Genomic DNA, 15,324 nt, shown 5'->3' with positions numbered 1-15,324 from the left:
TGCGAACTTCAGGGAGCTGCTGGCAGCCCAGGGAGAGCCCGACCACACCTATAAGAGCAGCTCCCACACCCTCATGGCCAAGTGAGAGCCCTGCTGTGCCCTTGCCAGCTCTCCTGCTCCCCTCCCGGGGAAAGCCCCCTCGTCTCAGGCCTGTACTGCCCCACCCCCACTCTCCAGCCTCCTGTGGATGGGCCACACCGTGACCGTGCAGCAGCTGAAAGCCCCTAGAACCCAGACAGATGTGCTGCTGGCTGACCTTCACCACTGCAGGTACCAGTGCCAGCCCCCAGCCCAGCCTCCTGTTGGCCCTCCCATGGAAGACAAGGGTGTGTGACAGTAACCATGGCCAGAGTCTTCACGTCTGGGCCAGCACCCGGCATGGAGCCCTCCTGCTGGGGCGATCCCCCCCACTGGAAAGTGGGTGGGTACCAGTTCTGTGCACAGTGCCCGGTAAGCCTGAGAGGAGGTGGGGGTGGGGAGGGGCACTGTGAGTGGCATAGGAGCTGGGTGCTGGCCCTACCACTGCTGGGCTGTGTGACCTGGGGTCTGTTTTCCTCTGGTGGCAGGTGCAGGTACCTGTCCAGCAGCCGTCGGCTCACTAGGCCCCTTGGGTTCCACAGGCGGCAGAAGGGCTACCCCTGGGGAGGCCCAGGCCCAGGGTTTCCCCAGCCCCCTGAACTGTACCCATGGCTGCCACTTGAGCTGATCTATGGTGACATGCCCACCACCACCTCAGACCTCTACAGCTTCTGCATCCTGGTCCAGGAGGTCTTCACTGGTCAGTGAGTGGCTACGCCCCGCCCCATGGAGGCACCCTCCCGCTTGGGTCCCTAACTGTGCTTCCTGGCAGGAGAGCGGCCCTGGGCTGGGAGAGGGGGACCTGAGGTGAAGGCCAAGCTGGAGAGCCTGGCCCTGGACCCCCGGGTGCCGGCACTGGCACTGTGCCAGGTTCGAGCTGGGCTAGGCCTAGCACCTGCTGACTGCTGGGGCAGCCTGCAGAGTACCTGGTACCTACTGCGGGAGGCCATGGCCCAAGTACAGGGCAGGTCAGCAGGGGGTGGGTGGTGGCCATGGGACCCCAGGCAGGCCCGTGTCCCCATACCCAGCCTCTGGTCCACAGGATGTGGCTCCTGAGGTGAGCTCCCTGATGGAGTGCCCCTGTGATGTCCCCAGGCCCCATCCCATTCCAGGTAGGAGCCAGGACGGGGCTGTGGGGGACCAAGGGAGCTGTGGGACACCTGGGCAACCCATGCCAGCTCTCTGCCATCCCTCTCTGCAGGCCCCAGAGACTCCTGAGGTCACAGGCCACAGCAGGGTGCAGCCTGGAGCTTGGGCAGCAGCTTGACTCTAGGCAGCAGGTCTGGGCCCAGCTGAGGCCCCAGCCCTGGGTCTGGCCACAGCTCCACAGCCGGGGTCAGCCTGCACTGCTGCCTGGAGCCCAGCCCAACAGTACAGATACCCCCAGAGCCTTGCACGACTGTCCCATTGCTAACCCGTGACTACCTCTGCCCGCCCTCCAGTAGTCACCAACCCCAAGTTCTCTGCCTCTCCTTTGACCAGGGAACTTTAGGGTCACCCAAATGTCCCCTCACTCACCTGTGACCCTTAACCAACCCTGCTTCCCCCAGGGCCCTTCCCTGCACTCCACCTCCAGTCTCCAGGACTCAGCCTCCCTGCTGGGGACCCAGAGCTCTATGGAGCAGTTTGAGGAAGCTCTCAGCCAAGATTCCAGCCCTGCAGGGGCTGCTGTGGCACACACACAGGGTTACTCTGCTGGAGCGCCAGCCCTATGAGCCCATCCCCAGCCTGCTGACCCACAGGGAGGCTTCCCACACATTGGGAGGCTGCTGGAAGGCCACGAGGGCAGGCTAAGCAGAGGACCCTGAGCCCAGTCTTGCCCCATCCGCCCTCCCAGGCCTGCTGGAGCGCCATGGCTACCCGGTGGCAGCTCCAGCCTTCTCTCCTGCAGGCACCTGCTACTGAGCTGACTGGAGAAGGTCTCTTCTCCAGCCTGCAGAAGTGAGACCTGAGGCCTTCGATGGGAGGACCCTAGGTAACCCTAGGTCTACCTGTGCCCCACTGCTTCCCAGGATGGACCTGCTGGAGGAGATCATAGCAGAGCTGCAAAAAGGATGTCAGCTTGGAGAAAAGCCCAGCCTGAGCCCCACTCCTGACCTAGACTCCCAGGGTGCCCATGGTTCCCTCTCTGCAGATACCACCTCTCAGAGGCTCCCAGGAGTAACTCCTGCCTTGGTGCCTCCCCAGAAGGAAATGGAATGATAGAGCGCCCCCTCTGTCTGTCTTCACTCACTGAGTTTGGCCCCAGCATGACTTCAGCAGCCACATTTTCGCCATTTTATTCATTAACGTTGTCAGATGGTTTAGTGGGGCATGTGGGGAAGGAAGGGTAGGAGTTGTCCCCCATCCCTGTGCACAGGTCAGAACATGCTGGGGGCTCCTGGAGGGAGAGGAGGATGGGGTCAGCCTAGCCCCCCCCATCCCAGATGTGTGCGAGGGCCCCCAGGATGGAGGGGGGGATGGGCGGGCCCTTCAGTCCAGGGTAGGAAAGCTGGGATTACAGGTTAGGGACCCACATCAGGAGCAAGTTACAAAGTTAGAAACCTGGGGTAGTGGTCAGGGCTCAAGAAAATACAAAACAAGGGATTTGGTTGAGCCAAGATTCAGTAGGGGTGAAGGGAAGGAAGGACGGCCCCTCCCAGCTGGTGCTCAGCAGTAGCTTCGGGTCTGGCCCTCAGAGTGGAGGGACCAGCTGGGAGTGGGGTAAGGGGGTGGGGGACCAGCCCCCTCCCCTCTTTGCCCTCCATTTCTGTACAAGGACCCTCGGTGGAGCTCGCCCCCCCTTCCGTAGGCTGGCGGGGCTGCCCTGTAGAGCAGGAGAGGCTCAGGGGGGCCCCAGGGACCCGGCACCCTATGAGGGGTCCGGGGGCCCCAGGGTGCCCGTTGTTTCTGGGGAAGGCGGGGGACTGGGGGACCGGGATCTGAACGGCTTCGGGGGTGGGCAGGAGGGGAAGAGGAGGAGGAAGAGGCGGGTGAGGGGCCTCTGGGCCCCAGGGCTAGGTTGACGTAGAGGGGCTCAGGCGGTGTGGGGCGCCGAGCAGGGTGCTGGGGGGCTGAGTAGCCAAGGTGGTCAGGGGGAAAGCAGGAGGGGGCTGGCGGGTAGCTGAGCAGGAAGTCGGGGGACCTGTGGAGTGGGGGCGATTGGCCAAGCATGCCGTAGGAGGCATTGAGCCTGTCGGGGGGCTTGGAGCGAAAGGGACTCCAGGAGCGTGTGGGGCCAGAATAGGGGGACCCCTCACCTGCCCCGATCTCATAGTACAGGTTCTCTCCCCTGTCGAGTGGTGCAGGGGGGCCCAGGGAGCTCCTCCAGACCGGGGCTGGGGAACTGGGCTGGAAGGATGGGGGGCCCAGGGGGTACAAGCCTGGCTTGGGGACCCCGAGGAAGGGTGGCAGGCACTCCCTGGGGGCTGGGGAGAAGAAGCCGGGGGTAGGAACCTGTGAGGGGACAGAATATGGGGACTGGGCTGCTGCCTCTGGCGCATCCCTGCCCCCTCCACCTGCCCTGAGCTGGGCACTGACCTGGGCAGGGCCTCGGAGTCCCCTCCTTGAGGTCCCCATGGGCCGCTGGCTCCTCAGCAGGCTCCCATCACTTTGTTGCCTTGGTAAGTAGGGTGGGGGTCCCGGGACCCAGACACTCGGGTGGGCTAGGGAGTTGGGAGGTGGCCCACTCCCTGAGGTCCCCGGGGGCTCCCCACCCACCTCCAGAGACAGTGACCGGCGGAAGGGGGATCGGGGAGCAGGTGGGGTGCCCCCACACTCCTGCTGGCTCTGTTGCTCGGCCACCTGCTGAGCCCGCTCAGCCAGGGCCAGGGCCATGAGGCGCGCTGGGTTCTTGGGGGGCGGGGGTGGGGCACCCCCAGGGCGCAGGAGAGACAGGGCAGGGGGTGGCAATGGTGACTCCATATCAGGACCTATATAAATGAATGGAGAGGGGTTCAGCTGGGGCCGGGCCCTCAGGGTCAGTGAGAGCAGGCGGGGACAGGGGTGAGGTAGGCCGAGCAGGACTCACCGAGTGGGCCCTGGGCTCCCCGGAGCTTGCTGCACATCTCCTGCTGGCAGGTGTCAGTCAGCGGGGCCTCCGCTCCCCGCAGCAGCAGGGGTATGAGATGGGGGCGCAGGCTCCGGCCAGGGCTGAGAGCTGGTGTTGGGGTGGCTGAGGCAGGTGCTCCCCCAGCCCCCAGCAGTTCTAGGACAGCGGGTGGCACTGATACAGCCAGGGGCTCTGAGATGTCCAGGGCAGCGGGCGAGGCAGGGCTAGTGGGCCCTCGGGGCGAGATGGCCTGGGGGGTCACCCTGGGTGGGAAGGCAGAGGCAGGGGCGGGGGGTGCTGGGCTGGCGGGAGGTGCGGGATCCCCTGGGGTGGGGCTGCTGCAGCGGAAGGTTAAGGGATCAAAGTCCAGCCCCCGGAGTCCCTCCAGGCAGCGGGGTGGGCTGAAGTCCAGCTCATCACCATCATCTAGCCAGGCTGAGGTACGGTGTGAGGGGGACCCAGAGAGTGCCCCCAGCCCAGCTGCTGAGGACTCCGAGGATGAAGAGGAGGACTCCGAGGAGGAGGACTCAGAGGAGGAGGATGAGGACAGGCTCTCGCAGGAGCCAGCAGGTGCTGGGCCCATGGGGAAAGCGTCGCTGCTGGAGTGGGGTCGCCGCAGCCTGTGCAGCCTCTGGAGGCCTGGAGGGGTGGAGTCAGTGAGACCATCCCTGAGAACAGGGCGCACAGCCCCACAGAAAGCTGGGGAAAGTACATGAAGAGGCACCTCCCCAGAGAGTGCCACAGTAGCTGTGAAGCCAGGAAGAGCTGTTCAGATTCACGGTGGAGACCATGAAGAGGACACTTCTGGCCCAAAGCACGAAGGTCCTGTGGCCGCCCCACAGGCTGTGGGCACGAGACAAACAGATTCACACACAGCTGCTGAGCCGGCAGGACAGTGCCTGCGCTCCTGGGTACGTGGGAGGGCAGTACCCCAGGAGTGTGAGGACAGCGCGGTGGTTCAGAAGAGCCCCCAGAGGCATGGCTGGGTGGGATGGATAAGCAGCCCCTGGCAGAGGCCGGAGAGCGGCACCCAGCAGCGCGGCAGGCTGTGAGGTAGCGATGGGGAAAAAGCCAAGCGCAGTGCCCCTTTCTTATGACGCCCTTTAAATAAAGTTTCCAAAATGACTAGAACTGAGCAGTATGATCCTTCCACACACACTTGTGTATGATCAAACCCGGAAAGCAAGGGCAGGGTAGTCTGCAAATTGAGAGGATGCCTCTAGTAGGGAGGAACTCGAAGGGGAGAAGGGATGGAGCTGCTTTAGTTCTAGGCTGGTGGGTTCATGGGTGTCTATAATATTATTTAAAAATGTTCAACAGGAATAATAAAGACTTTTTAAAGGGCCTGTCATGGACCAATAAGTTAAGTTTGGTGTGTGATGAACCAAAGGTGATACTGTATCCAACTCATTGTACACAAAGGCCAGGTTAAATTTTTCAAAAGCCCCAGGACCCCCAAATGTGAAATACAAAATTTGCAGGCCAAACCAGGGCCCCAATTCCTCCTGGCTCCACTTGGGCGCAGGTAGTGCCTCCCCACCTCCCCCCTTGCTCACCAGCCCCGCTGGCCTGCGATGACAGAGACTCCTCGCTCTTGGCAGATCTTAGTGTGACGGTGTCGGGTCTGCTGCCTGCAGGAGACGAAGAGGTAGGAGGGCACTCCAGCGACCACTGCTGCCCACCAGCCCATGGCCCAGCCTCTCACCTGAAGGCTGCGGTGGGGCGCGGGTGCCCCCCAGCCAGGGCAGGGGCTTCTTTCGAGGGACACTGGGGCCCCGGCCCAGTGCAAAGAACGTCTTCCAGCTGCTGCCCCCTGGCTTCCGCGGCTTCTCCCCTCTCTCCCCTTTCCTCCTGCGGTTTGGGGGAGAAATGGCAGGTCGTCTGAGGAACCAGGCCTCCACCTGCCCCTCACCACCCCCAGCATCCCACTCACCTTTCCGCAGGTGAGGCGGGAGTCTTGGGAGTTGTGGGCTCTGGGGGCATCCCCAGCCGGCCCTGTGTGCGCGCCTGGGCTTCCTCCAGCGTCAGCAGGCGGGTGGAGGGGCAGCTGCCCGCGAGGGACTTGGGCCTGGGGAGCAGGCAGCGGCCTGGGGAGTGTGGAAAGGGGGCACCTGTCAGCTCTGGGGCCGCCCAAGGCCACGGGCAAAGCCAAGCGCCACAGCCCAAGCCCCGGCCCCGCAGCATGCCCACCCGGGCTGGCAAGGCAGGGGGCCGGGGCGGATCAGGCGGGAGCGGGCGGGCAGCAGGCAGGTGGGAGGAGGGCGGGGCAGGACCAGCTGATGAGGAGGCAGCTCCCGGCAGCCAGCGAGGGCAGCGGCTCTGGCTTCAGTTACCTCGGGCCAGAGGGCCCTCCGACGAGCAGAGTCCTGACTGGGCTGGGGTCCGGGGCAGGGCGGGGAGTCTGGGCGGGGCCGGGGCGGGGTCAAGTCTGGGGACCTCCCACCTCCTCCCAGGTGGACCCATGGCCCCAAGCGCCCCCAGGAGCTACAAGGGGTGAAGGAAGAGCGGCGTCCGGGCCAAGAGGTGGGAATCCTGAGCGGAGGAGCTGAAATGAGAAGGAGGGGGGGCGCGGGGAGGGAGAGGCCGGGGCGGGGTCCTCAAGGAGCCGGGAGGGAGGCCCAGCTTCAGTGGGGTGGGGATGGGACTGGGAGCCCACCTGCCCTCCCTCTGCAGCCCTGATCGTGGTGGGCAGTAGCCAGGACCTCAGGGGGTGGAAGGGCATACCTGCAGGGTCGAGGCCAGCGGAGGTGAAGGTGTCGCTGAACAGGACGTCCACGTGGGTGAGCAGAAACTCCACCACCACCGACTGCACCCGAACTTCCCGAAACGCCGCGGCGCCACCCATTCCCACCGACTCCAGCTCCATGGACCTGGATGGGAAGAGCGGGAGGGAGACCGGGTGCCTTGAGCCCAGTCAGCAGGTTCTGGCAGGGCAATGTGGGGAGCCAGTGGAGACAGTGACTGTCTATTCAATACTTCTGATCTTCTCAAACTGATCACACCTCGCTAGGCTCTCAACCTTCCCCCAGACCCGCCCCTCCTGCCTTCCCCACCTCAGTCAGTGTGGTTCTTCCTGTGGCTCAGTCTGTCACCCCCTCCACTGCCCCATCTGGCCCAGCCTCTGTCTTCCCCAGCCTGGACATCCCAGAGCCTCCTTCCTGGCCTCCTGCTACGGTCCCCACCTGCAGCCAGAGGGATCCTGGGACCACCTGAGTCCCATCAGGGCCTACCTGGCTCAGAGCCCTGCCCTGGCTGCACCTCGCTCCAAGCAAGATCAAAGTCCTCACTGTGACCCATGACCTGTGAGTCACCCCTCTGTCTGGTCCCTGTCACCTCTCTCACCTCATCATCTCCTCTCCTTCAACCCCTCACTCACTCAGCTCCAGCCACACCGGCCTCCCTGCGACTCCAACGCACCAGGCCCTGGCCCAGGCCCAGATGTCTGTACCTCCCGTTCCCTCAACCTGGCGCTCCCCAGATGTGCCCCCGGGGCCCTCCCTCATCCTCTGCAGGTCTTGACTCAGATGTTGCCTTCTTAGTGCAGTCTTCCTCACCCACTTTATTCAAAACTGTACACTCTCTTCTCTGTACCCCTGGCCTTTCTCATTTATTTTTTTCCATACATCATATGCCCGCCCTCTGACATATCACCTGTTTTACTTGATTATGTATCTGTGCCCCCAGGAGAATGTGAACTCCTGCAGGGCAGAGATCATGCCTGTCTCGTCCACCATCAAGTCCTCCAGGCTTATTCTGCTGCTGGCCACGGAAGACCTGCCAAAGCCTCCCTTGCCACCCTCACTAAAAACCTCACACTGCCCTGATCCTGCACACTGCCCTTCCCTCCTCCTCTCTCCTCCTCAGCACTCATCACCATCAGACTTTACTCTGTATTTTCCTGTTGATGTTCATGTCCATCTCCTCCATGAGAGCATGAGTCCCAGAAGGACAGGGCCGTGCTCAGTGCTGTGTCCCCAGTGCTGGGGATGGGGCCAGGTCCATGGAAAGTATTTGATAGACATGTATTCAATGAATAAACAAAAGAAAAGCTGGGTGGGTTCCTGGGGTGGTTTTGGGGAAGGACCTGAGGAGGGGTGGGCAGGCGAGCAAGCAGCTCACCGTAGCAGGTTGGGTGCCCAGACAATGGCCAGGTTGCGGGCATGCATGCTGGTGTTAGCACTGTGTCTCGCCATGCGGGCCAGGTGCCTCAGCAGGTACTCCAGGGTCCTAGGGGTGGGAGCAGAGGGGGACACCTGAGCCTCAACCCCCTTGGAATCCCACCAAGTCCCACCCCGCCCCTCCTGGTTTACCTGTAATGTGGCGGGGGCAGCTGCTGGATGACATCGTGTACCCGCACCAGACGCTCCTCCTCCCCAGGCACTGACATGGCCTCCTGAGATGGTGGGTGGGTGTGATGAGGATTGGGTCAGAGGCGTCCCGGCCCCCTCCATCCCGCCAGCTCCCTTACTCACACTGAATTTCCCATAGAGCTGGTAGGTGAGCAGAGGGTTTGGAAGTTCTCGGAAGTAGAGCTTGCAGAGGGAGGACACGCTGTGGATGTCCTGCAGGAAGGCGGGGCCGGACAGCTCTGGAATTCTCTCACTGTCAAACTCATGCCTGAGACCACCGTGTCAAGGAGGAGGAAGATCCAGGTCAGAGGGGCTCGCTCGCCTGGCTGTGCTCCCCCTGCCCCTACCCCCAAGTGCCCGCAGGTGGATGGAACCCTCTTCCCCAGGTCCTACACTGGGCTCTTCAAAGTTCTACTGAACTCCCCAGCAAGCCTGTGTGGCAAAAGAGAAGGGTGCAGCATTTACAGAGGAGGATGCTGAGGCTCAGGCAGAGGTGCCTCTGCCTGCAGCTACCCAAGACTGACTGACTCCAGAGCGTGAGCAGCTCCTACCAAGCAGCCGCCATTCTCCTGGCTGTAAGAGGGCACTGGACAATGTGGACAAAATCCCAGCACCCCGCTGCTCCCAATTCTCTGGTGGAGCCCCACTGCCTGTGGTAAAGTCTCCCACCCACTGCCACCTCCTGCCTCCCTCTTGGCTCCCCCGCAGGCTTCAAGCACTCCCCTCTCAGCCTCCTGCAGGCCAAGATCTCGCCTGCCTCCTCCCCACTTCTAGACCCCGCCCTGGCTCAGAGCCCTCCTGCGGTTCCCCCTTCACTTATAGTACAAATCAAAACCCTAACATGAAAGCGTTGCCTGCACTGGCATGGGGACTCCTTGGTCATGGCCTCCTGTCGCTGTTCCCTTTGCCCCGCTGCTCCCTCTGCATTGCCTGCCCCTCCCCTCCTCCAGGCCCTCGAATGAGGTGGCTCTGCCCTTGCCATCCAAAACTGCAGGCCTCCCTCCTGGCTCCTCATCGCCATCCTCCTACCCCAATCTGTTTTCCTCGACAGTACCTGTCATCTTCTGGTGAACTCTATCCCTCCCCTGTTTGTCTCTTCCTCTAGCCTGTGGGCCCTGTGAGGGCAGGCGTTTCTGGCTGTCTCACTCACTGCTGTGTCCCCAGTGCCTAGAACAGTGCCTGGCACGTGGCAGGTGGTGGGTGAAGACAGAGTCCTTGCTTAGATTGTGAACTCTACTCTCAAGAGAGCTGTCCCTGACCCCAGCCTTGATCCTGCAACTCCTGACTCCTGGTAACTGTGTCCCCAGCATGCGGCCCGGGGCTGGAGTGGAGGTGCTGCTGCCTGTGGAAGGACAAGGTTGGCTAAGGGCCCTCACCGAAGCCTCTGGATGTTGGAAGACACGCCTGAAAGCCGGTAGATCCCATCCACCACCCCGTGGGCCTCAATGAACTCGGAGCAGCAGCGCAGCACCTGGGGCACTGGGAGAAAGCAAGGTCAGGGCTGGGTGGGCTGCAGCTGTGGTGTGACGGGTAGGGTGGGTGGGCCCAGGCCTCACCATCCTGGCCTGAGTTGCTGAGGTGTTCACCAAGATCGCAGCCAAACACCCTCTGTCGCAGGATTCCCCGCTGCCGCAGCCGCTGCCGAGAAGGGCGGGAGCGCATGAAGGTGCGGAGCAGGCCGGCCAGCTTCCCACGAGGCCGCGGCACAGCTGCTGGGGCAAAGGGCAAAGGCAGGCCTTGTGGGGTCAGCACGGCCAGGGGCCTGGCGGGGCAGGGGCAGGGATCTGGCAGCCTGTTTCTATTACCTGAGGTCAGAGATGAGATACCCTGGGGAGCCGGGATGCCACATGGGGGGCCATCGGCATCTGCTGGGCAAACAATGGGGTGGAAGGGATGAGTGGGAGGCAAAAGACGCAGGAGGACCCACCCTTCCCCACCCCTCCTCACCCCTCCTGTCTGTCCACGGCACTTACCTGCCTTCAGGCCCGGACCTGGTCGCTCCGTGAAGAGTTCCACACACTCACTGGGGAAGAACCCAACCTGAGGAAGGTCAGGGTCAGTGGCTGGGCCACCCCAATTGGTAGGTGCCCTAGCCCCACCTGTCCGCACCCAGCTGGACTCACCTGGAAGCCTCGCTTGCCCCGCCACCAGCTCCGATCCTCCGTGGGTGGCATGTCGATCACCGAGACAATGTCTCCCACCTGGGAGTGGGTAGGCGGGAGGAGAAGGGTCAGAAGGAGCAGGGGGTGTGGGAAGCCCAGCTGCAGTCTGCTTCCCCACAGCCTCACCTCAAAGGACAGCTCATCTGGTGCCTGGGCCGTGTACCGTTTGATCACGTGGGCGGCCGCCACTGCAGGGATATTGAGTGACGCCTCCTCACTGAGGAGCAGTCGCCGGCCGTGATTGTCCAGCTGAAATGGAGGTGGGATGTGGCAAGGACAGGTCAGGAGACGGTGTTAGTACAGGCATACCAAGCTCCTCCGAGCCCGGTGAAGCCACTGCCTGTCCCCCGCCAAGAGCCCCTGTCACACAGAGCTATTGGTCAAACACCTAAATTCCTGTTTGTAGGGATGCAGCCCTGGCACCCTCTGGGGGTGGGGAAACCTCTAAGACAAACCCCTTTATTTCCCCTCACATGTCCCAGGATTCTCTCACCCAAAGGCTTCCCCACCTGAAGGCTTCCCCATCCACCTCTGCACCTTCATCCTCCACAGCAGATACCGCATGGTTGCCATCTAAATCCCTCTGTGCTGGGCATGGTGGCACAAGCCTATAATCCCAGCACTTTGTGGGGGGCGAGGCTAGAGAATCGCTTGAGCCCAGGAGTTTAAGACCAGTCTGGTCAACAAAGCAACACTCTGTCTCTACAAAACATTTTTCTAAAAAAATTAGCCAGAGTCCAGGCACAGTGGCTCATGCCTATAATCCCAGCACTTTAGGAGGCTGAGGTGGGCAGATCACCTGAGGTCGGGAGTTCGAGACCAGTCTGACCAACATGGAGAAACCCCATCTCTACTAAAAATACAAAATTAGCCAGGCGTGGTGGCACATGCCCGTCATCCCAGCTACTCAGGAGGCTGAGGCAGGAGAATCACTTGAACCTGGGAGGCAGAGGTTGCGGTGAGCGAGATCGTGCCACTGCACTCCAGCCTGGGCAACAAAAGTGAAACTCTGTCTCAAAAACAAAAGAAAAAAAAAACCTTCTGGTTTAAGCCACTTATAGCCAGGTGTTCTGTGAGTTACAGCCCAACCCATTTCTAACTGATATACATTTAAATCCTTGTATCCTCACAGCCGAACACCTGCTAACACACACGTGCACACACACACTCATACACATTCTCTCACAGGCATGCGCCCACACAGACACTAAAATATCAATGCCTCCTCCACTCTGGCTCCTTTCTTTTCTATGCCCACACATACTCCCAGGCTGGTTCTCGCCCCTCAGACACCCCCTCACCCACTCTGAACTCCAAGCCCCCTGCCCAGGCCCACCTCCATCCAGGTGAGCACAGGCCCGCAGTTGAGGTTACTGTCCACCAGTCCCGACAGGGTCTCCAGGTACTGCAGTAGCAGTGGCACCAGCATCTAGGGGCAGGTTGTCAGGGTGGGCCTCTGTGAGTGGACGTGAGAGAGCCCACTGCCCTCCCACACTGCCCTAGCTTGCCTCTGGGCTGAAGTTCATCCTGAACGCATGGGTGCTGCTCAGCTGTTAGGTACTGAGATATGGGCATATGAATGAACAAGTAGGCTGGGCCAAGCTCTTGAGTGCCCTAGTTGGTATGACCATGGTGACCCTCCCATGGGACCCCCTGGAACTCCCCATGATCCTAAAACTTAGTGAAGCTAAATGTAGCAGAAGCCTACTACATTTCTAAGGTTTCTCCATTCATTCAGATTGGTTGGGACTTGGGCCATACCAGTATTTAAATATTTTTCTATCCTGCTGCCTTGATGATTTCACACACTGTGGATGAGGACACACTCACGAGGCAGGGGCTGAGATAACAAGCAGGTTACCTGGGCAGCCCTGGCACCCTCGGGGGGTGGGGGAAGCTCCGGAAGGCAGGAGAACCTCCGGTCAAATATGCACCGGTGGAGGTGGGCATCCAGGGAGCGAAAGTCATCGTAACTCCGGAGAACTGGCCAGGAACGGCCCTGTGGGAGCAGAGGGACAGAAGGGAGCAGGGGCCCCATGACACCGAGCTGAGGACTACCGCGGCCAGTCTCCCAGGCTAGATGAGAGGCGGGGTGGCCTCACCTGACAGGTCACCTGCACCCCGAACACCAGCTCATTCTCTCCAGAGAGGCTGGGCCCTTCACGGTCTGGAGACAGCAGGAGCTGCAGAAGGAGAGCAAGGCCCAGGTGGACTTTTGTCCCATTTCCTGACCTCCCCGGGATGGCACTCTCTAGGGATGGGTTTGTGTCCCCTTTCTGGACCTCCCCGAGGACACGACCTGGTGATGTGCTGGTCCCTGGCACAGAGCAGATACCTAACAAAAGTTGTTGTTCAATGAATAAAAGAACAAATGGATGAATGAATGAGCAGCTCTCCCCATCTGCTGTGGCTCCTGCAACTTTTGCTACTGACTGCTCAGACGCATACAGCAGCCAGTCACAGGGACAGATTTCAGAAGCACAGCAGCTGATATCATTGCAAGGTTGCGTAGGATATTGTCTTCCCTCCTGGGTGCAAATGCAAAGCCCCCGTACCTGAATGTGGCCAAAGTCGACGTTCTCGTAGTGGAAATGGGCGCAGTCAGCCAGCCGCGGAAAGGGGCCTCGAGGAGCTGAGAGCCTGGGAGACAGGGGATGTGTCACCAGCGGCTCCTTGAGCCTCCCCAGCTCCTAGCTGAGCCCTTTCCTGCCTCACCCTCACCTCTTCCCAGGCTTCCCCTTCACACTGGGCCCCCCAGCGGTGGGTAGGGGCTGCACCGAGCCCTCCCCTGGGCCATCCAGGCTGTCAGTGCTGCGTGCCTGTAGAGCAGAGAGAAGAATCAGAGGCCCCCAGAGATGGGAGCAAAGAGACAAGGAGAGCATTGTTATCTGGCAGCACAGGGCCCAGAGCCCCGGGCGCTCCACGCACCGCCCTGAGCATGAAGCAGGAGGGCAGGTCGGGGGAGGTTAGGGCTGGGCTGAGGACAGGACTGCTTCTTTGTGTATGGTCTGGGGTGGTGGACTGGAGAAGCAGGGGCCAGACGTGAGGCAGGGCAACAGGACGGAGAGCATGCTGGTCCCATCTCTCCCTGCTGAAAACCCTTCCATAGCCCCTGCAGAGTACAGTGACCTCCTACCACTGTCTGGACAATCACGGCTCCCATCTCATCAGCCTTCCTGCTTCCAGCCTCTCCCTCCTGCCAGCTTTTCCGCAACAGCCTGGATCGTTTTCAGAAAACACAAATCTAGCTGTTTCTCCATAGATCCTGGGCCTTCAATGACTCCCTGTTGTCTTCAAGATGAAGTCTGAATTCTCTGATCTGATAATCGAGACTTCCCTGAGCTGATTTCTGTTTACCTCTCCAGTCCCATCTCTTTCCATTGCCCCCGCTCGCAGAGCTCTTGAACTTCTAAGAGTCCAAAATAAGCACCCTCTTCTCATTTCCTTCTAGGCCTTTGCAAAGGCTGTTCTCTCAACCTGGAACACTTGCCTGGGGTACATTCATCCTCACTCCCACCCCTTAGGTCCCAACTCACATGTGCCCTCCTCCAGGAAGTTCTCCCTGACCCTTCAGGCTGTGCCTGGCATCTCTTCTGGACTCTCTCCATCCCCTGAAGTTCCCCCATCCCAGGTTCCATGCCTCGACCTGAGCTTCTCCCTTCACAGCTCTGATCACTCTGAGATGGCACTGGTAGTGACAAGTTCATCTCTCTCATTGGACTATATCTGGCCTCCCAGAAGGAGGGCCCCAGACTGAGCTCCCCAGCATATAGCCGGGCATGGAGTTGATGTTCAGACAGGATTGTTCCTGATTATTTTCTGGGTCCCCAGTGCCAGCCCAGTCGCGCAGCAGGGGCTGGGTAAAATCTGATGAATAAATTAACCCGCTGCCAGACAGATTCACCAGACTGGGCTGTAGCATCTCCCTCCTCCATGTCCCTGCAACCCCGAGTCACCCTCAGGGTCTCACCCTCAGAGTCTGTCCCCCTCCAGCCCATGAGTTTCCCCAAGGCAGGATGGGAGCTGACTCTCTCTGTGCCTGGAGCATGGAGCCTGCACAGAGGCGGTCTCAGTGAATGTCTGCTAAGTGAGGGAATGAATGGATGAATGAGCGGGAGCAGCATGGTGAGAGAGGGAGATGGTGGGGGAGGGGGATGAGGACGAGATGGAGCGGACCCCAGGATCAAGGGAGGTAGAGTGCTGGCCCGTTGGGGTGGAGTAAGGAGGGAGTGGCTAGAGAGACGAGGCAAAGGCTCAGACTGATGCTGGGCAGGGGGATTGAGAGGAACCGGGATGGGGTGAAAATGAGGGAGAAGGAGAAGAAAAGGGTCAGGCTGGGGATGGAGCGGGTGGGGGTGGGGCTCAGGAAAGAGAAAGGGGCTGCGGGGAGGAGGAGGGGGCTCCGCCGGGAGGGCTGAGGGCTGGCAGAAGGATGCCGAGGAAGGTGCTGGGATGGGGGCTAGGGAAAGACCCAGGAGCCCCAGGAGGCCTCTTCGGGGGCCACTTGGGTAGCGCGGGTCCCTTCCTGGACCAGCCCCGCCTCCTCCCAGCCCGGGCCCTAGGTCCCTGTCACCCCATCTAGGGCGCGGAAGAAGGGGATGTGCGCTGAGGGGGCGGGGTCGAGGTACGGGCTGGGACCCGGGATGGGGCCGCAGGACTGGAGGGACCACGGCTGAAGCACAGGCCGCGGGCTCGGGCGGGGCCG

The 15,324-nt window shown here is 61.1% G+C and overlaps 1 protein-coding gene across 1 annotated transcript in view; it reads right to left on the bottom strand.

The window, feature by feature from the left end:
- Positions 1-2,341: 2,341 nt before the first annotated feature.
- The window catches only part of ARHGAP33 (Rho GTPase activating protein 33), a 14,618-nt gene continuing 1,635 nt past the window's right edge, over positions 2,342-15,324 (bottom strand). The window contains exons 2-22 of the mRNA XM_011948323.1: positions 13,341-13,438; positions 13,175-13,259; positions 12,722-12,802; positions 12,481-12,618; positions 11,956-12,048; positions 10,746-10,868; positions 10,581-10,658; positions 10,431-10,497; positions 10,263-10,325; positions 10,014-10,166; positions 9,834-9,936; positions 8,581-8,725; positions 8,419-8,501; positions 8,228-8,335; positions 6,833-6,978; positions 6,042-6,195; positions 5,814-5,959; positions 5,665-5,739; positions 4,088-4,747; positions 3,598-3,989; positions 2,342-3,513 (exon numbers count right to left, since the gene is read on the bottom strand). Coding sequence (XP_011803713.1) covers positions 2,728-3,513; positions 3,598-3,989; positions 4,088-4,747; positions 5,665-5,739; positions 5,814-5,959; positions 6,042-6,195; positions 6,833-6,978; positions 8,228-8,335; positions 8,419-8,501; positions 8,581-8,725; positions 9,834-9,936; positions 10,014-10,166; positions 10,263-10,325; positions 10,431-10,497; positions 10,581-10,658; positions 10,746-10,868; positions 11,956-12,048 — 3,375 coding nt within the window. The 5' untranslated portion in view covers positions 12,481-12,618; positions 12,722-12,802; positions 13,175-13,259; positions 13,341-13,438 and the 3' untranslated portion in view covers positions 2,342-2,727. The remainder of the gene's footprint in view (positions 3,514-3,597; positions 3,990-4,087; positions 4,748-5,664; positions 5,740-5,813; positions 5,960-6,041; positions 6,196-6,832; positions 6,979-8,227; positions 8,336-8,418; positions 8,502-8,580; positions 8,726-9,833; positions 9,937-10,013; positions 10,167-10,262; positions 10,326-10,430; positions 10,498-10,580; positions 10,659-10,745; positions 10,869-11,955; positions 12,049-12,480; positions 12,619-12,721; positions 12,803-13,174; positions 13,260-13,340; positions 13,439-15,324) is intronic.

The sequence above is a fragment of the Colobus angolensis genome, unplaced genomic scaffold (assembly GCF_000951035.1).
Source record: "Colobus angolensis palliatus isolate OR3802 unplaced genomic scaffold, Cang.pa_1.0 Scaffold107, whole genome shotgun sequence".
Taxonomy (NCBI): domain Eukaryota; kingdom Metazoa; phylum Chordata; class Mammalia; order Primates; family Cercopithecidae; genus Colobus; species Colobus angolensis.
The sequence above is the reverse complement of the archived record's forward strand: the minus strand, read 5'-3'. Positions and strand labels throughout refer to the sequence as shown.